This window comes from Lontra canadensis, unplaced genomic scaffold (genome assembly GCF_010015895.1).
Source record: "Lontra canadensis isolate GAN:19392208 unplaced genomic scaffold, GSC_riverotter_1.0 scaffold35, whole genome shotgun sequence".
NCBI lineage: Eukaryota > Metazoa > Chordata > Mammalia > Carnivora > Mustelidae > Lontra > Lontra canadensis.
In genome coordinates, this window is record NW_022631029.1 from 3049328 (window position 1) to 3068955 (window position 19628).

A 19628-nucleotide genomic window follows, 5' to 3' on the forward strand; every position below is an offset into this window, starting at 1 on the left:
TCGTTAAGCTGTTCCCACAAGCTCTAGGCTGCCATGGAAACGCTTTCAACGCCGGCCTGTTCCGCCTTCCTGAAAAGCTCAGCTTTCTGTGGTGAGCTCCTCTTCCACCCGACGTCCCTTCCCTGAGCTCCGGGCCACCTCAGTCGCCCTCTGGAGTTATCCATTCTTGGCAAGTTCCGGAAGTTAGTGGTCAGCCTGTGGATCTAAACTTCCAGGGCCTCTATCTGGGTCCGAGCACACTCGGTTCTTTTCAAAACTCTCCGCAGTCGGGAGGCTCAGCCTCTGTTCCATCAATTCCGTTGGAAGGCGCTCGGCGATTTCCGGAATTGCTCCGTCATCTCAAAGCCGAGCCGAACCAGGGAAAGGCTTAGCTGACCCGATTCCACTCGGCTGTTTCCGGAAATGATCGGCGATCTCGTGGCAGCCTCTATCCGACAGTCCCGCGGGAGTATGTTCGGCTCTTTCCGGAAATACTCGGACGTCCCGAGGGTCCGCCTCCGCCGCGCTTCGCCCGCCTGGCCCGAATGCGCTCGGCCATTTCCGCCGGGGGCGGGCCCGGCTTTTCGGAACCGCGGCGGCGGTGGCGGAGGCGGGGATCCCAGGGCTGCGGCGACGGCGGCCGCGGTGGAGCCACGGGTCGGCCTCTACTCGGTGTGACGGCGGCCTCGGCGGCGGTGGCGGCCGCGACCAGGTAAGTCCAGGCCGGCCGGCGTGGCAGGCTGGGCTGGCGTGCGCTCAGATGCGGGGCTCCTAAGCAGAATGTGGGGCCGAGGTGGAAGTCAGAACGCAAGCGCCGAGCTGCATCCCGCCCCGCGGGAACTGGGGGCCTCAGGGGACGGGAGGGAGGCCTCGGGCTCGACCTGGCAGCGGTGTTGCCTGCCTGGGACTGTGGGAGGGGAACGGAATGCTCGCAGGCCGAGATAAGGGGCTGGGGCTGCGGCCCCGAATGGAAGGAGGCCCTGCCTGGAGTGGGGCGTCGAGCAGTAATGAGGGGCACCCAGGCATTGTGTGGGACATAGTGGGATGCAGGAGGGTCGGGGATCGACTCCGCTTGCGTTGCCCGGGCTAGGCTGCTGGGTCCACGGAGGCCCGCGTGCGCATATGAACACGCATGAGCGCGCGCGGGCCCTGCGTCCAGCCACCAAGCCCCTGGCCAGGCCTAGCCCCTCCACCCCGCCTCTTGGATTCGGGGAGCGCTGGTTCCCGGGCGCACACACCGGGGCGTGTGCAAACCTGTGCATGCTGGAGCGCGGAGGCGGGCAGGCAAGCGGATCCAGGCGCTTTCCTGGATGTCCCCTCGCTGGGCCTCAGTTTCCCCACTTGGAGGACGGGGCGGGGGTGGGGGGAGACCAGGAAGCAGGTAAGTTTGGGCACCCCGGAATGTGGAGCCTCTGCTCCCTGCTCTGACACCTTCCGAGGCTCTCGAGGTCGGGGGATATAAAGCCCCCACCCGCTGTCTGGTACTCGAGCGCCAGCGTGGTCCACACTTGGTGGCTTTATAAAAGCCAACCTGAACTCTTGGCAAGCAACTTCCTGCTGTCAAGCCTTTGCAGGGACTATTTCCTCTGGCCGGTGCTGTCTCCTTGCCTCTGTGAAGACCTACCCTCTAAAAAAGCATGCCTTCCCCCACTACCCACTCTCTGGAGAACTGAATTTGCTGGACTGAGACTGGGAATGCTATCTGTGGTGGGCTGTTTCCCCAAAAGTTGGGACTCCTGGGGCTTGAGCATCGCCCTGCATCCAGCAGCCTCCCCCCTTGGCAGCTGTGATGCCCTCCTCCCATTCACGCTCTCCTGGCTCCATGTCTCCCTTGGGGCCAAGATCCCCTTGATCTCCCATGACCCCCCTCCTTATGTTTTGAGATCCTCCTCTAGGCCCCTCATTTAGCCAAGCCAGGACATGGCCCCCCCTCTTCATTTCTCCCCTGCAGAGACCTTGGACTCACTTCTTAGTCCTTTGACTATGCTGGGGCCTCTGCCTGGACCGGCTTTCCTACCTCTTTGCTTCCTTACTGCCTTCTCCTGTGCTTAAGTGGCCCAGCCCCTCCTCAGGCTCCCACAGTACCCTGAGAATTCCCCATCACACTCCACCCACTGTGGGTATAACCACCTGGCCATGTGGCTGCTGCCTCCTGCCTCCTGCAATCCATTCTGGGCCTTGAGGTTGGGTGGATCCCGGTCTTTGAGTCCTAGCTTCCTGGTGCACTGAGTGATCGAACAAAGACCTCCAGCTCTGAGCCTCAGTTTCTCCATCTGTAATAAAGGGGCAAGGAAGAGCTGGTTTACTGAGCATGCATTATGCCTGGGGCAGATTCCTTGAAGCTCTGCTCACAGGGACCCCCAAGGCAGGGCTGTTGTTACACCCATTTTACAGCTGGGGAAACAAGCCTAGAGAGGGGCTGGGACTGCCCCAAGGTTACCTAGTGAGTCAGGGGATTGCGACCCCGTATTGGGGCCCATCTCTGGGGCCCATCTCTGGGGCGGGGGTGGGAGGAGCCCATCCTGACTGATGCCACCCTGCCCATCTCCCCCCTAGGTCGGCGTCCTGGCCAAGCATGGTGACAGCCTGTGCCCTCGGCCCCCTCGTCTGGCGCAGCCGGAAGAGCCGCCAGCCTCGGGCGCCGATGGCCCCCCATGTGAGGGAGTGAGCAGCCTGGCATTGCCCTACGGATTGAGGGGGGACGCAGCGGCTGAGTGAGCTGAGACCACGCTGCCGACCCCCTCCCACCAGCTGACGAATGGTGGACCGAGCAATGAGTGACCCATGTCAGGGTCATGGAATAATGGTGGGAAGCAAGGCATGAGTGACCCCCACGGTCACCTGTAACTTCTCAGTAGAAATAGTGGTCTCAGTGCCCTAGGCTGACTCAGCGGACCCTCCCAGCCCTCGGCCCAGCTGATGGGGCCACTGGGGCCTCGAGCAGCAGCTTGACCGTCCAGACCCCACCCAGCCCAGCCATGGCCGGTGCCGAGGGCTTCCAGTACCGTGCACTGTACCCGTTCCGCCGGGAGCGGCCGGAGGACCTGGAGCTGCTGCCGGGCGACGTGCTGGTGGTGAGCCGGGCGGCCCTGCAGGTGCTGGGCGTGGCTGAGGGCAATGAGCGCTGCCCACAGAGCGTGGGTTGGATGCCTGGCCTCAATGAGCGCACGCGGCAACGAGGTGACTTCCCCGGCACCTACGTCGAGTTCCTGGGTCCTGTAGCCCTGGCCCGGCCTGGCCCTCGTCCACGTGGCCCCCGCCCACTGCCCGCCAGGCCCCGGGATGGGCCCCCTGAGCCAGGTGAGCAGCAGGCAGGGGCCCTGGCAGGTACGGGGTCCCCTCAGACCCTCAGTTTCCTCTTCTTTCTAGTGAGGCAATGGCATGTCTTCCAGGGGAGGAGGAATAAGCTCATTTGGTCAGTTGACAAGTGTTGACTGTGCTGCTGTCAGGGCTGGGCTCAATTCATGGCACTGGGAACACAGTGGGGGGCATAGGCCTGACCCCGCTCTTGCGGGGCTCCCTGTTCAAGAAGTGACAAGGACGTGATTAGGTGATGAAAAATGCTGTGAGGAAGGAGACTCCCATGGGGAGAGCTGAGGGTGAAGGGCTCCAGGCTATGAGGTATGAATGTAATGGCAGGTTCGGGGAACAGCCAGTGGAGTGGGAAGGGAAGGGCAGCAGGGGCTGTGCCTCAGGGACTCTGTGGGATTGATTTTGATGACAGTGGGGAACATTCAGTAGGATTCAGAGGTTCAACTTAGCTTCATCCCTCAGTTTGCAGATAGGGTCCCTTGAGAAACCCCCTTTGTTACCTGGTTTCCAAAATGAAGGGAGCCACAAGGCCAAAAAGGATGGACTGATCCCTCGAGGCCATGCAGCGTGAGGACCCCATATCCCTCCCCGAAGGTCCTTGGCCATCTACACTTCCAAGGGACGTGCTAGGAGGGAAGAATTGAGGGCACTCAGGGTATGCTAAAGTTGCTGTGTGCTGGGCAGAGTGCATGGGTTCCAGCCAGGGAAACTGAGGCTCAGCTTGTGGGGAGGAGGCCAAGTTTCCAGTGCCTGGTAGTCTGCGCCAACCTTCATAACAACCCAGGGAGGCCCCATGTACAGATGGGGAGACCAAGGTGCAAAGGGGTCAAACCACGCATTCGGGGTCCATCCCCCGGTGAAGGCCAAGGCCCTGGGAAGCACCATGGCCCTGACCTTTGGCCTGCCTGGTTTTGTGCCAGAGGGACCCTGGTGCCCCAAGAGGGTCATGCCAGAGCCCCACAGCGTGGGGCCGGATGGGAGGCATGGAGGCGACGGTTTGCAGCATCTGGTGCCTCCAGGGCCGGGGCCTATGTCCCGCCTCAGCCTGGAGGAGCAGGAGGCGGCCCCATCCGGGCTCCCAGCCAAAATCTGCCTCTCCCCCTGGTAACAGCCGCCTCCCTCCTCTGCCTGGCCTCCGTCCAGCCTCCACACACATGCCCACTCCGGGTGGCTGCCTGGCCCCACCCTCCAAATCCTCCAGGGCTGTGTGACAGCCGCTGGGGCCAGCCCTCCCCAGGCCTCAGTTTCCTTATCTGGCAACTAGAAGCCTTGGTCCTTTGCACGCTCAGGCCCGGCCCCTCCAGGGTCCTAGGACCACCTAGCAACATGCTGTGGCCGCCTGCGTTTCCTCCACTCAACCCCACACCAGGAGCTAAGTGCAGAACGGTGTCACCTGGGCCCCCAGAGGGAGGTTGCTCCCTCTCTCAGCCTCAGTCCCCATCCATAAAATGGGCGTGACACATGTTCTGACGAGTGTTCCCTCCCTGTTTTGCAAACTCATCACAGGCAGATTTTAGAACTGTGCCTTCCCCCCCATCACCCACCTCCTCTCCCCTTGTTCTCGCTCTCCTTTTTTTTTTTTTTCCTCCTTCAGTCTTTTGGACTTAGCTGGGCCTTTCTCCAGCTTGAGGCACCACCTGGCCCATCACTCAGGGACGCCCCGCAGGCCTGGGCTTGCCCCTGCTCTATGCCAGGGCGTCCCTGCCGAGGGCCAAGCCGCATTAGACGGTGGCCGGGCAGGCAGAGCGCGCCTGCACACAAAGGGCCCGTTGGAGCGAGAAACACAAGGCCATGGAGGCCCCTGGCACCTGCTGAGAGGGCTTTCAGCATCGTTAAAATGGGGGAAATACTTTATTATTATTTTTTTTTTTTAAGACAAGATGACTTAGAGAATGAAGGAAGGTCCTCGGAATGAGGTGTTCTGACCCAGAGGGATTTCGTCCTTTTATTCTTTTCAACCACTCTGTTGTTCACACTGAGGAGGGAGAGAGGACACCGTGAGCAAGTTTCTTACTTGAGGAGATTGAGGCACAGAGAGGGCGAGTGCTGGGCCCCAGGTTGCACAGCAGAGCCCTGGCAGGCCCCTTAACCTGCTCTCCTGAACGCCCACAAGCTCGATGGCTTCAAGCAACAGTTTGCTTCCTTGATATTCTGGAGGCCGGAAGCCCAAGATCCAGGTGTCGGCGGGGCCCTGCTCCCTCTGGAGGTTCTCAGAGTGGATGGTTCTTTGCCTCCTCGGGCTTCCAGTACCTCCAGGCGTCCCTTGGCTTGCGGCCGCATCACCCCAGTCTCTGCCTCTGTCCTCATGTGGCCTTCTCTTCTTATAAAGATACCAGTCATTGGATTGAGAGCCCAAAATCTAAGATCTTGTCTCAGAATTCTTACTTTCATTATATCTGCATAGTAAGGTCATAGTCACAGGAATCAGATTAAGATGTGGACATATCATTTTGAGGGACACTAATCAACCCACTATACCTAGTCTCTGAAGTTGTATAAACTGATATTTTAACCCAGAAAATTGCTGACCACCAACTCAGCCCTCCCAGCCCCTCCAGCCAGGTTTTGGCTTCCCTAAGATGGTGGTACAGATGTCAGGCACTTGCTTAGACCAGACCCTACCTGGAGTTGCCCAAGCTGAGGTCCACCAGGCAAAGGGGCTAGGGTCCTTCCAGGGGCCCCACCAACATGCTGTCCCCTTCTGCCAGGCCTCACTCTCCCCGACCTGCCAGAGCAGTTCTCCCCACCTGATGTGGCTCCCCCGATCCTGGTGAAGCTGGTGGAGGCCATTGAGCGGACAGGTGAGCCTCAGCCCCCTTACAACCCCTGTATGCTGCTTGCTTACCTCTGGTGATGGGCAACTCATTCCTTCAGGGGGCTGCCAGACACTCTGCATGGAAAGAAGCTTAGTTTGGATGCTCTGGGTCTCCATGTTGAGTCGGGGCAGTAGTGACTCCTAGGGTGTGGATGGGAATGTCACCAGACCCTCCATTGCATGTACTGTGCCCTCTGGCACCATCTTTCTCCCCTCCCCCCTGCCACCCCCCACCCCCGCCGACAATTATCCCTGGGAAGTTGAATAGCCATCCCAGGCCCCACAAGGGGTCCAGGAACCATCCCCAAGCTGGGCTTGCCACCTGGGGTAGAGCTGATCCACCCTTTCCCCTTTCTCCCCAGGTTTAGACAGTGAATCCCTCTACAGGCCTGAGCTGCCTGCCCCGCGCACAGGTGAGGGGAAGTTTCCATGGGCAGGGGTGGTGGGGACAGCTGGCCCGGACATCACGGCCGACATGCTCCCCCTGCACCTGCAGACTGGTCCCTGAGCGACGTGGAGCAGTGGGACTCCGCAGCCCTGACAGATGGTGTCAAGGGCTTCCTGCTAGCGCTACCCGCGCCCCTCGTGACTCCCGAGGCCGTGGCCGAGGCACGCCAGGCCCTGCGGGGTGAGCCTGGCGGGAAACTGGGTTGGGGAGGGGGCCGCGGCAGACGGGAGCCGACTCCGGCTCACCCTGCTCCGGCCGTCTGTCCGCAGAGGCCGCGGGGCCAGTGGGGCCGGCGCTGGAGCCCCCGACGCTGCCACTGCACCGCGCGCTCACGCTGCGGTTCCTGCTCCAGCACCTGGGCCGAGTGGCCCGACGCACCCCGGCTCCTGGCCCCGCCGTGCGAGCTCTGGGCGCCACCTTCGGGCCGCTGCTGCTGCGCGCGCCCCCTCCCTCGCCGCCGCTAGGGGGCGCGCCCGACGGGTGAGCTGCCGGAGGGGGCGGGGCCTCGGCCCGATTAGCAAGGGGTGGGGCTTTAAATGGAGGAAGGACAGAGAGCCTCTGCCTGGCAGGAGTCCAGACCGAGTTAAAGGAGTGCGAACAGGGCCCTGGGGGAAAGAGGCCAGAGCTGTTGTGACAGCAGGCCAGAAAGGATAGCGAGGCTGGGACCTGGGCCCCGGGAAGACCCCAGCAGGCCTGAGACAGAGTGATGGGACCCAGACCAGAGGGAAGACACGTGGGTGGTACGTGTCCCATCGCTTCTGCTCCCCGCCACCCCAAGTGCTCGACTCCTGTGCGTTCGTATGAGTGCTTGCTGCATATACATAAACAGGAGTTGGTCTCCCACACCTGCCTGTCATCTGCCCTTCTTCCCTACACCTGCTTTCCCGTCCAGCTGCCCCAGGCGTGCAGACACGGTGCAGGACCAGGTGCGCGACAGGCCCTACCCACTGCACTCCCCTTCCCCCCAGGACTGAGTCCAGCCCTGACTTCCCGGCGCTGCTGGTGGAGAAGTTGCTTCAGGAACATCTGGAGGAGCAGGAGGTTGCGCCCCCAGGTGACCCCTGTACCCACATTATCTCTTATTGTTGGGAGCCTCCAATGTTGACTCAGGGCCTTGCCGATACCCACAAGGTCTGTTGCAGTAGGAGCTGGCCACAGTATACAGTCGGTACTCAATGTGCATTTTTTCCTGTCCCTCAGCGCTGCCTCCTAAACCCCCCAAGGCAAAGCCTGCCCTTGCAGGCCTGGCCAATGGGGGAAGCCCACCCTCCCTGCAGGACGCGGAGTGGTACTGGGGTGACATCTCCAGGTAGGGTTTGGGGATGGGCCACATGGCGGGCAGGGCCCGAAGGGCAGGGTCTCTGGGCGGGCACCCCCAACCCTGGGTGTCGCCACAGGGAGGAGGTGAACGAGAAACTCCGGGACACGCCTGATGGCACCTTTCTGGTCCGAGATGCATCTAGCAAGATCCAAGGGGAGTACACGCTGACCCTCAGGTGGGGGCCTGTCCCTTCAGGGGTGACTGGGTGTGAGAGCTGCAAGGGAGGCTACCAGGTCAGGAGGACTGGGGGTGGCATGGGGAGCGGGACATGTATAGTTATCAGGATGGCTGGGGGTCCCCCTGGCTGCTGACCCCCCTTCCTGCCCCCAGGAAAGGCGGGAACAACAAGCTGATCAAAGTCTTCCACCGCGACGGGCACTACGGCTTCTCGGAGCCTCTCACCTTCTGCTCTGTTGTGGACCTCATCACCCACTACCGCCATGAGTCGCTGGCCCAGTACAATGCCAAGCTGGACACCCGGCTCCTCTACCCCGTGTCCAAGTACCAGCAGGTCTGTGGCCAGGGAGGGCAGCTCCAGCCGTGGGCCTAAGTGTCCTCAGCAGCTTCTCTGATCACATCGGCTCTCCCCAGGACCAGATTGTCAAGGAGGACAGTGTGGAGGCGGTGGGTGCCCAGCTCAAAGTCTACCACCAGCAGTACCAGGACAAGAGCCGCGAGTATGACCAGCTCTATGAGGAGTACACCCGCACCTCCCAGGTACCACAGGCACCGAGGGGCAGTGGCGAGGCCCTGGGGACAGACATCTGCTTCCAGGTCACAGAGCAGCCACGTAGTGCCCAGGACTCCCCTACAAACAGAAATCAACGTTTTCAAAAAAACACAACTGATCAGAAAGCACCAGCCAACGCCCTGGGGAACAGCCAAGTCAGGACCTTGGAGTGTCTCCTTGAGCCTCTGAGTCTCCCTGGGCCACACTTTCCCCATCTGGAACTGTAAACTGGGGCCGCAGGTCTATTTCTCCTGGCCCTTCAACCTAGATGTTATTCAAAGTGCTAGCTAGTAACCTGATGAGAGTTGACAGAAACAAAGAGTCAGGAGGTCATGGGAAAAGGCAGGGTCTTTTAAAAAAGGGAAGAGGGAGGACGGTTTTGTCACACGAGGACTTTTAATAAATTACCTTTCAAAAGTTGGGATGTAGCTTATTCAGACCAGACATCCCATCTCAGGCAGAGAATATTTCTGTCTCCCCTGTTATCCCCAAGAAATTTTCTTGTCCCCGTTTTACGTGATGGATCAACTGAGGCTCTGAGTGGACAAGACGCCTGTCCAAGATTGGTTATGAACATCAGGATCTTGGAAGTGACTTAGGGCCCCTGAGTCTGTTTCCCCATGAATAGTTCTGACTTTGTAGGAGGCGTTGGAGGTTCTACAAGATGATGTATAGAAAGTACTCCGCAGAGCGTCCACCCTGAGAGGCCCCGTGAACTGTATGTTGCAACTAGATCTGTCTTTAATTCTTAGCAGTGCTAAGGAGGAGTGAGTTTGGGGAGTGGGGTTCTGAAGGCTGAATAGGAGTTTGTTGAGTATAGTAGGGGCTAGAGGAATGAGGCACCTGATAGAGGGAACAGCTTGAGCAAAGTCTCCGTATCAGAGGTGGGATCTGCCTTCGCCCCCCCATGAGGGGCTTGTCAGGAGTCTCGGCAGAAACAGATTCGCCCCTGTTCCCGCAGGAGCTGCAGATGAAGCGCACAGCTATCGAGGCCTTCAATGAGACCATCAAGATCTTTGAAGAGCAGGGCCAGACACAAGAGAAGTGTAGCAAGGAATATCTGGAGCGCTTCCGACGTGAGGGCAATGAGAAGGAGATGCAGAGGTGAGTTGCCTCCCCGCCCTGCCCCACCTGATCTGGCATAGGCAAGTGGGGAAAGAAAGGAAACACTGGGCAGCCCGAGTTCCAGGAGGAGGGGCGTCATTTAAAAATGGACTTGGGGATGCCTGGATGGCTCAGTGGGTTGAGCCTCTGCCTTTGGCTCGGGTCATGATCTCAGGGTCTTGGGATTGAGCCCCACATCGGGCTCTCTGCTTGGCGAGGAGCCTGCTTCCCCCTCTTTCTCTCTGCCTGCTGCTCTGCCTACTTGTGATGTCTCTCTATCAAATAAATAAATAAAATCTTAAAAAGTAAATAAAAATGGGCTTTGAAGGATGAATAGGAGTTCACTAGCAAGCAATCAGGGAAATCGGCATGTGCCAAGGCTTGGAGGCTAGGAGCCTTCTAAGGCCTCAGAGCTGCCCCTCTGCCAGGATCCTGCTGAACTCAGAGCGGCTCAAGTCTCGCATCGCCGAGATCCACGAGAGCCGCACAAAGCTGGAGCAGGAGCTGCGGGCACAGGCCTCAGACAACCGGGAGATCGACAAGCGCATGAACAGTCTCAAGCCAGACCTCATGCAGCTGCGCAAGATCCGAGACCAGTACCTCGTGTGAGTGCCCGGCCCCGTGCTCACCGGCAGGCCCCTCGGTTCGGGGACATCTGGTGAGGTGATCTCTGCCGCTGTCTCACTCGTGTTTTCTCCACCAAGTGGTCCCACCTTGCCCCTGAGACCCCTCAGCTGTCCAGGAGCCCCCTCCCTCTCCATCAGGTCCCTCCTGGCCCCCTCGGCAGGGCTCCCTGTGGGTGGGTCTCAGCCTCCCAGGTGTCTGTGACATGGGAGCACTGCTCCCCTGGGGCTGGGTCACTGGGAGCCTCCCACAGGACGGACTCCGTGAATGCTAACTGGATGCCCTTGCACATGCTGGGGCTGCAGCAGCCCCAGTCTGGGCTCAACTCCTGCCTCTGCCCGCTGGGAACCTCCCTGCCTTAGGTGCTCACATGTACTAGCCGTGTACCAGGCACTGTGCTGAGCGCCCTGTGCACGTGAGCTCACTCTGTCTTCTCAAAGTTCTTTGCAAAGTTGCCCCTTAATAGCTGAGGGAAACTGAGGTACAGAACAGACAGCTGCCCTGTGTGAAGTCACACTGCCATGCAACCCTCAGGTGAGACTGGTGGTGATAAGACCTTGCTGGAATGGTGCATTCTGGGGGTTCAGTAAGAGTGAGCAGACACGGAACACTAAGTCAAGCTTTCCTTGACCAAGCCAAGGCTGACCCCTTGTGGCAACTGGCGTCATTGCACCAAGAACTGGCCCTCGGGGGGTTCCCCGTACCCCTTGCCTCCAGCCTGGCCCACTGGGGGCTAGTCAGCCTGTGCTATGGCTGCTGTTCCCCTACCAGCAGTGTGGAACAAGCCCACCTTTCCTCTTCCTCCAGGTGGCTCACTCAGAAAGGCGCCCGGCAGAAGAAAATCAACGAGTGGTTGGGGATCAAAAATGAGACTGAGGAGTAAGTGAACCCCTACCTGAGGGGGTCCAGGGAAGGCTTCCCAGAGGAGGGGCCATTTTCAGGGGGTTTTGCAGAATGAGTAGGAGTTCGCCATGAGCGCTGTCCAGGCGGCAGGGAAGCCTCAGAGGCTTGGGGGTGAGTGACCAGGTCCTCTCCCTGCTTCCCCCACAGCCAGTATGCGCTGATGGAGGATGAGGACGACCTGCCCCACCATGAGGAACGCACGTGGTATGTGGGCAAGATCAACCGGACACAAGCCGAGGAAATGCTGAGCGGCAAGCGGGATGGCACCTTCCTCATCCGCGAGAGCAGCCAACGTGGCTGCTACGCCTGCTCCGTGGTGTGAGTGCCTGGTGGGGACTCCGGGAGTGAGCTGAGGGGTGGGGGATCTGCACCTCTGGGAAGATCTGCCGGGAAGGAGTCATGACCCCCATGGCTGCCAGAGGCAGAAGGGATTGTTGGGGGACAAGGGAGGAAGCTAGGGCCGCGTTTGGGCAGGAGGTGGTGGCATCTGGGCCAGGTTAGGGTCGTGGGCAGAGGTCACCGGAAAGAAACTGCAGGAACTCAGGGGAACCCTGCGGGAGCGCCCCCCACCCCCTGACCGCCTGCCCCTCTGCGCGTGCCTGCAGGGTGGACGGCGACACCAAGCACTGCGTCATCTACCGCACGGCCACAGGCTTCGGCTTCGCGGAGCCCTACAACCTGTACGGGTCGCTGAAGGAGCTGGTGCTGCACTACCAGCACGCCTCGCTCGTGCAGCACAACGACGCACTCACGGTCACGCTTGCCCACCCGGTGCGCGCCCCCGGCCCTGGGCCCCCGCCCCCTGCCCGCTGAGCGCTGGGCGCAGGACAGCGCAGAGCGGATACACCCCAGGGCCTGGAGGCTGGGGAGGTAAACCACCCCCGCCCCCCCCGACCGAGGGCTCCGTCTTTCGGGTTTTCTGTCTGCCTCTCTCTTTTGTGAGTCTCTTCCTGTCTCTGTCTCTCCATTTCTCTCTTTCTGAGCCTCTCTCTCAGTCTCTCCCTGTCTCTTTCCCTCCCCATCCAACTGTCCTTCTCTCTGTCCCTCCATGTCTCTGGGTTGGGACTCCTGCCTCCCCTGCCCCATATGCCCCTCTCCTGTAAGCACTGCCCTCTGGCCATCCTGAACCCTGTGCCCTGCCCACCAGAGGCCCCCCCTCCCCAGGGTCCCCAAAGACCCACCTGGCTGCACCTGCCATGTTTACAGAGGCCCCTGGGCTGTGCGGCCCCAGCCTGGGTGCCCCAATTTTTAAGCCATAGACCTGGAGTCACGGCAGGAAGGAACTTTACTTGGCCAAGTCCAAGAACCACCTTGGCCGGGACATTCTGGGCCGGGCGGGACCCGCCCCACAGACCCCAACTTCCCCTCCAAACCCTGAAGTGAAACCACCACTTGGTCGTCCCCACATAGGGGCCACTGCCAAGAAGTACCCCCAAAAAAAGAAGAGAATTAAAAATAAACGGACGAGCCAGCCCCACCCGGCAGCAGGCCTCCCAGAAGTAGAAGTGGCCTGGCCACACCGCTGCCCATGGCACTTCTACCCCGTGCAGAGTCAAGGCTTCTCCTCGATCACCTGGGTTCTGATTTTATTTCTTCTTGACTGTAAAGCCCTTTTTTCTCTCCTCTTTTGGGACGAGAGCCCTGGTTTTCTACACTGCCCGTGGACCCCCCCCCCCCCGCCTGCCCAGCTAGGCTGGCAGGCCGGTTTTGTATGGTACGTTGATACTGATACGGATATAAAACACAGAACATGTGGATGCTTCTGTTGGTGGTGGTGGGGGGGCTTCTCTATGGCCACGGTGTGCTGGGGACCCCGGCGTTCCCAGGGTCACACACACATCTAGCCCCTGGGTTTATAATTCCAGGGAGCCAAGGAAGGCTGACGACCCTCCCCGAGCACCACCCAGTTTAGCTGCTTGTGACCAGAGAAGGTGAGAGACTTGCCCAACCAAGGTCACACAGCAAAGAGGTTCAAACCCTGAGCTCTGCTCTACAGTACGGCCTGCTCAAGGCACCCCAGACATCAGACACCAGCCTTTCACCAGTACCCGGGCTGCCCCCCACCCTGGCCCCAGCCCCCCAGGCTGGAGTCCCAGCACTCAGATATCACCAGCCAGGCCCTTTGGAAAGTCCCCTCCCCTCTGACATGCAGCTGCATCATGGGTCGGGTGGAGGCAAGAGCACGACCCCTCCCCCGGCACCCAGAGAGGCCCCCCCATGTCCTTAATGCCCTCAGTGCCACCCCTCCCTGCCGACTCTCTTCTGACCTCCTCCCCATACCTGTCCCTGATGTGCAGGCCACCAGGTCCCAGGGGGACATTGACTTGGGGCCTCATGGCATCTTTGACCTGGAACATTCGTTACCCTCCCCTCCCTAGAGTCCCTGTGTCTTGACCCTTCCGTTCTTAGAAGACTAAACCTGCCCCCTCCTCTCCCCATATGACACCTATCAGGGCCCAGCATGCCCACAGCAGCCAGAGGTGAACGAACAAAGCTGCCCTCTAATCTTTACTCCTCTGCTGGGATCTCAGAAGGACAGGACCTGGCCCCCTCGCCCCTGGCCTCAGAGACTGCAGGCCTTCCCAAGTGCTGTCCCTGCTGTGTGCCCAAGTCAGGAGCTACCCCATGAGGACCCTCAGCCCGGATGCTATCTCCCCTGCGGTCTTCACCCACTGCAAGGGCGGCACAGGGTAAAGACCACTTTCTAGATCCCATGACCCCAGTCGGTGGAGCTTGGAGACAGAAGATAACAACAGCCCACATGGCCTCATATGGCCTCTACAGGTGTCTGTCCTCCACCACCAGCCTGGGCATGTCACCTTGGGGAAAGTCACCCCCCACCTCTGATCCTCAAACTCCTCTTACCAAATAGGGTCAATATCTGCTTCCCCCACCCCCCAAGGGGAAGTCGCTCAAGGATTGAGGATCGGACAATCCAATGAGTGAGGTTACCTTTGTGAAGCCATCTATCAGGGCCATGCTTAGTGAGCCCTGGGAAAACTAGCCGCTGATGACGGCTTCTGTCTCGCCCAGCAACGGGGCAAGCATGGGCTAACTGCCGTTGGGCTGCTTAGTCTTAGACGCATCACAGAGAACCTGGGGTTTGCAAAGGAGGGCAGGACCCTCCAGCCCTGGGGACTTAGAAACCCCAGTCTGGGGCTGCTCCTCTAGACAGCAGGCTGGGGCTTCCCCCAAACCGGATGAAGACAGGAGCTGGGGACTTGCCTGTAATCTGGGCCAGGCGTGGGTGTTTCCTCCCGTGGGATCAGGTGCCGGGTAATGCCTGGCATTTGAGGCCCTGCAAATTCTGAACATCTGGATTATTCCCTCACCACCCCAGCCTCCACGCCTAGGCCCTTCTCTGCCTGCCTTCCCCTCAGCTGTCAACACCTCTCCACTGGCTTCCCCCACCCCCACCCCAGCCTGGGGCAACTCTACTTCTGCCTCCCAGCCATCCCTGTAGCTGCACTCCCCAAGCTTCACTCTTGTGCCCACGGACAGAAGGGGAAGCTGAGGGTCCAGCGCTTGAGGTGCCTGGTGCAATCCCGAGGCAAACCTGGTGACTCCAGGAGGTCTGAGTCCCACATCACCAAGCCCCTCCCCCAGTCTACCCGACATGCACAGTATAGGCTTCGTCCCAACCTGGGCTTACCTCTCCCGTGGGAGTTCCCTGCGGGCCTGCATGCCCCCCACCCCACCCCACGCCAACGATCACCTCGAGCTCTGGATGCTGGAAAGCAGCAGCCCGGCTTTCCTTTTACCCCCCACCCCCACCCCAGACAGGGCTGGGAGGACCAAGAAGTGAGGCGCCCTCCCCGCGCTGGCTTCTGCTTTCTGGTCTAGCAATGACGACGCCTGAGTCAGCCCCACGCGATCACGCTCGGTGGGACTGGAGCGTCGAGGCGGAGGACCCTGAGAGGAGGACCGGGCGCCCGGGGCAGCTCCGTTGGGTTAAGGGGGAGGGAGTGGGTGAGGGCCGGGTCGCCGCAGTTCCTGCCCACTATCGAGCAGGGGATCAGCGCCGTAAGGGGGCGGGGTAGGGAGGCGAGGTTCCCAGGCTAGGAACCGAGGACTTGGATCACCCCGGCCGCTCCCAGATCGATCCGCGGGGCGTGCGCGCGTGGAGACCCGTCTCAGTCTGCCTGCCTGTGTCTCCCTGTCTCTGAAGCCGCCACCTAATCTCTGCTCTTGCCCCAGGCTCACATGACCTGGCGGCCCTGACGGCCTGGAGGGGGCGGGCGGGGTAGGGGGAGGAGGGCGGCCCCACGGCCGGGTGACTGCGGGCCCCGCACCTGGCGGGAGTGCGGATGGGGGCCAGGTTGGAAGAGGACCCAGACCTGCCAGTAGACACCGAGATAGCCCGCCCCAGCCCCCAGGGGCGTGGGCACCGGGAGGCGGGTCCGGCCCGGGGGCTGGGCCACCGCCGGGTTAAAGGCGGCTCCTTCCCGGGGCGCTGCTCTCGCCTCCGCACCCTGGCCCCGCTGTGATGGCCTCGTCGCCACTCCTGCCGGTCCTGCCGCCCCTGTTCTTGCTGCTGCTACTGCCGCCGGAGATCCCCGCGGCGGCGCGGGCGTCTCCGCTGGGGACACTCCCCGAGGGGGCGGCCGCCTGCAAGGTAGGGACGGCAACGCGGTGGGAAGGCCAGCGGGACGGGCGCTTCCTCCCCTCTCCCCGGGTTTTGCCGCGAAAGACCGGTTCGGAGAGGGGGACGCTGCTCCGCTCGGGACTGAAAACCCCCCAGCACTGTGGCCTCGCGCCGAGTCGTTTCACTTCCCCATCTCGCGTCTGACACTCTCAGCTGTCCTCTACCCCATCCCCGCCCGCCCCACGCGGGGGTGCATTGAGCTTCTGCTGTGTACGTCTGGGGCGGGAATGGAGTCTCCTTTCGGAGTCCAGGGGAAGCCCAGAGAAGTCGAGCCGTGGCACAGCCCCTCTAGGTGCTGCTTACTGGGTGCCTTTCGGCCAGGGAAGAGCTCACGTGTTTCTGGTGCGGGGGGTGGGGGGGGATGCAAACAGATGCCCCGAAGGCTGAGCCACTTGCTCACGGCTGCATAGACACTGGCTGCCTGCTGCCCGGCAGCTGCAACCGGAAGTCAGCACATATTACGCGCCGCCTCAGCAGCAGGGCTCGGGAGGGGTTCACCTGGGCCCCTTGAGAGGAAGAATAAATAAGGGCTCAGCGCAAGTGTAGGGCCTTGCTCAGGTCAGGGCCAAGGCTCTGGGGATGAAGTGGCAACAAATGAGCATGCATTGGTTTCCAGTGGTATGCACCTTGGGAAGGCAGGATGGAGAGCAGTGACCAGAAATGTGCATGTGTTGAGTCCTTACTGCATACATTTACCTGGGGGGCGAGGGGTTTCACCTCAACTTAAAGAAAGCAAGAGCTGTTCATAAATTAAGTGCCTACTGCTTCCAAGTCTTTGTCACATCCGTTTTGCAGAAAAACTGAGATCAAGGAAGATTGAGGGATGCGATAAAATCTTAGAGTCAGGATTCCACCTGGCCTTGTCTGGAAAGAGTGCAAGATAGACTACCTACTGTTTGTAGCTGCCAGAGAACCAAGCAGGGCTAAACTCCCTTCACACCCCTTCCTCCTGCATAGGCTGGGGGCCTGTGCCTGCCGGTGCCCCTCAGGAAGTCACAAGCACCTCCTGTCAACGTAAGCCTCTACTACGAGGCGCTGTGCCCCGGCTGCCGGGCCTTCCTGGTCCGAGAACTTTTCCCGACCTGGCTGATGGTGCTGGAGATCCTCAATGTCACACTGGTGCCCTATGGAAATGCCCAGGTATGTTGGCACTGGGGAAACTGAGGCACTAGGCCAGGGAGGGGGGCACCTGATGGGCTGGCCAGCACTCACCTAGCTGCCTTACAGGAACAGAATGTCAGCGGCCGGTGGGAGTTCACCTGCCAGCATGGGGAGCAGGAATGCAAGCTCAACAAGGTGGAGGTGAGTGGCCCCCCAGGAACCTGAGCGGTGGGGGGCACGGAGGCTGGGGGGCCTGCCCATTGTTGAGAAAGGCTAAAGCCAGGCTCAGAAGGGACTGGAAGCAGCCCTATCCTCTGTGTCTTCAATCACCACTTCATTCGCCGCTTCGTTAGGGAATACCCGTGATCACTCCCAGAGCAGTCTAGGGCTGCCCTGGGCCCACTTTCTGCCCTTGACTGTGCACCCGCTACCCCACAGGCCTGCCTGTGGGACCAGCTGGAGAAGGACACAGCCTTCCTGACCATTGTCTGCATGGAGGAAATGGATGACATGGAGAAGAATCTGAAACCGGTGAGCAGCGCCCCTCACTTGGCCCTGGGTTGGGAGACCCTGATCTTCCCTGTCCCCAGACAGACCCAGATCCAGGTTCTGGCCTGACCGCCACTCTCTTTGTAGCCCCAGGAAAATGGCCTTCCCTCTGGAAGCCTCCGATCTCTGAAGCAAGGGAACAAAGATCTTTGGGAAGCATGAGTAGATCAAGGAGGGCTTCCTGGAGGATGAACAGAAACATGCAGGGACGTAGATGATGATCCTCACCTGGGGTATGGGGATGGCAGGACAGGCCCGCCTGCTTCTCTGGAGGGTTATGAAAAACAACTCCCAGTGGAGTGACTCATTGACACCAATAGCTTATTCATTCGTCAAACATCTGGACCACCCAAAAGGCTCACCCTGGGACACCCCCAGCAGCCCTGCAGAGTCATAGCGGGGCCAGAGGTGGGCAGAGGAGGAGGGAACACTGGAAAGATTCTGGGGGAAGGAAGTGGAAGGGTGTTCCTGGTGGAGGGAATAGCACAGATGGAAGCTCTGAGGAAAATGAGACCCCTGTAAGGGGTCAGGGGCTGCGGTCTTCTGAGTCTGGTCTTCTAAAAGCAAGAGCAGCCTGAGCCCCTGCCTTGGGGGCGTTCACTCAAGTAAGTGTTAAGCCTGTGCTGTGTGTGCTGTGGACCCAACTGTCTCCTATTGCCCAGGAGGTACAAGCTTGGCCCCAGCAGCGGGGGAGGGTGGGGGGGGCGGGGGGGGCTGGAGGAGGGAATACTAGGGAGACAACGCCTAGGAAGCTGAGGCAATGCTCCCGCTCACCAGGCACCCTTGTCTGCCCTCAGTGCCTGCAGATCTATGCCCCAGAGGTGTCCCCGGACACCATCATGGAGTGCGCAATGGGGGACCGGGGCATGCAGCTTTTGCATGTCAATGCCCAGCTTACCGATGCCCTGCAGCCGCCCCACGAGTATGTGCCCTGGGTCGTCGTCAATGGGGTAAGAGTTCTTACAGCCCTCGCTCTGGCCACCGGGCCAGCACCAGCATGACGGGTGTGCCCCCTGGCAGGAGGCCAGCCATGGGGCCATTTGCCACCCTTCTGGGCCGGGCATGGGTTGGCCAAGGGTGGAAGGCAAAGGAGACTGTGTGACTTCCTGTCTTGCTTTCTGCAGAAACCCCTGAAAAATCCAAGTCAGCTCCTAAGCCTCGTGTGCCACCTGTACCAGGCAAGCCGGAAGGGGAGCGGGGGGATCCACTGGGGGCAGGGGTGGGCAGCGGCTGCTTTCAGGACGCCCAGCTCATGGCCCTCTCCTCCAGGGTGAGAAGCCAGACATCTGCCAACCTGTGGCCAGCTCCCAGAGGGAAGTCTGCTTCAAGTGACAGCTGGTGCCCCGGGAGGGACCTGCTGGAGGAAGAACAGGAGCGCATCTGTCCCTGCCTGTCTGGTCCCTGACTCTCAGCAGCCCCTGCCTACCATCCAGATAACTTCTACACATTCCATGAAAGCCCAGACTCAGACTCCTGCCCCAGGATCAAACATCTTGCCCCACTGAGAATGGTGCTACATTGAAACGAGTTTAATAAACACTTCTGGATTTTGTGATTCATTTGATAAGTTAAATTCCCTCTGGACCATGACACGCTGCTGGGACCCTCCTGAGAAGGCCCCTTTCTCGGGGAGGCAGAGCCCGACAGACACTCCTCATCCCACGGGGAGCAGATATGGGCCAGAGGGAGGCACCAGGCCTGGAGGAGCCCAGAGAGGGAGTGAAGGCTCTGCTTAGGGAATAGGAGCACAGGGGTTGGGGTTTTGAAGGGTGACTAGGAGCTCATGAGGCAGAAGACATACTCAGTAATTCAACAAACAACCCTAACTACTCCTTTTTGCGGACCCCACACTGGGTGATAGGAGTTGAGCCAGAAGATGGAGCCGGGGATCTTGGCTGGGAGTTTCAAAGAATGTGTTCACTGGTGGTGGGGGATGCGTCACAGTGTTCCAGGAAAGAGGAACAGAGTGCGCAAAAGACAAGCCAGCAGCAAAATCTGAAGCTAGAATGTGGGGCTGAGACATCTGAGAACAAGGGCATGTTATGGGATACTACTTAAAAAAAAAAAAAATCATTCTTAAACTGATCTAGAAAGATT

General features: G+C 60.1%; 2 protein-coding genes and 1 long non-coding RNA gene across 5 annotated transcripts; 2 read left to right on the forward strand and 1 right to left on the reverse strand.

Annotated features, from left to right (window-relative positions):
* The first annotated feature begins 559 nt into the window (after nucleotides 1-559).
* Nucleotides 560-12237, forward strand: PIK3R2 (phosphoinositide-3-kinase regulatory subunit 2). The gene is made up of 16 exons (XM_032867672.1): nucleotides 560-691; nucleotides 2536-3279; nucleotides 6000-6092; nucleotides 6469-6519; nucleotides 6603-6734; nucleotides 6824-7034; nucleotides 7523-7608; nucleotides 7755-7863; nucleotides 7952-8050; nucleotides 8206-8386; nucleotides 8467-8592; nucleotides 9567-9709; nucleotides 10138-10314; nucleotides 11141-11212; nucleotides 11384-11554; nucleotides 11842-12237. Exons 2-16 carry the CDS (start codon nucleotides 2958-2960, stop codon nucleotides 12047-12049), a joined length of 2181 nt encoding a protein of 726 aa, XP_032723563.1. The 5' UTR covers nucleotides 560-691; nucleotides 2536-2957; the 3' UTR covers nucleotides 12050-12237.
* Nucleotides 5173-15586, reverse strand: LOC116873720. 3 transcript variants are annotated; one of them, XR_004383883.1, is made up of 3 exons: nucleotides 15529-15586; nucleotides 6137-6247; nucleotides 5173-5687 (listed from the first exon to the last, which is right to left on the reverse strand). It is a non-coding gene; the product is annotated as an uncharacterized LOC116873720 (long non-coding RNA). The 3 variants fall into 3 exon arrangements; XR_004383884.1 differs by lacking the exon at nucleotides 15529-15586 and adding an exon at nucleotides 14189-14227; XR_004383882.1 differs by lacking the exon at nucleotides 15529-15586 and adding an exon at nucleotides 6800-6892.
* Nucleotides 15587-15609: 23 nt separating this feature from the next.
* On the forward strand, nucleotides 15610-19091 carry IFI30 (IFI30 lysosomal thiol reductase). Its single transcript, XM_032867673.1, has 7 exons — nucleotides 15610-15851; nucleotides 16839-17021; nucleotides 17109-17183; nucleotides 17421-17513; nucleotides 18329-18481; nucleotides 18656-18709; nucleotides 18801-19091. The coding sequence occupies exons 1-7, from the start codon at nucleotides 15723-15725 to the stop codon at nucleotides 18861-18863; spliced, it is 750 nt and encodes a 249-aa protein (XP_032723564.1). The 5' UTR covers nucleotides 15610-15722; the 3' UTR covers nucleotides 18864-19091.
* The last annotated feature ends 537 nt before the right edge of the window (nucleotides 19092-19628 follow it).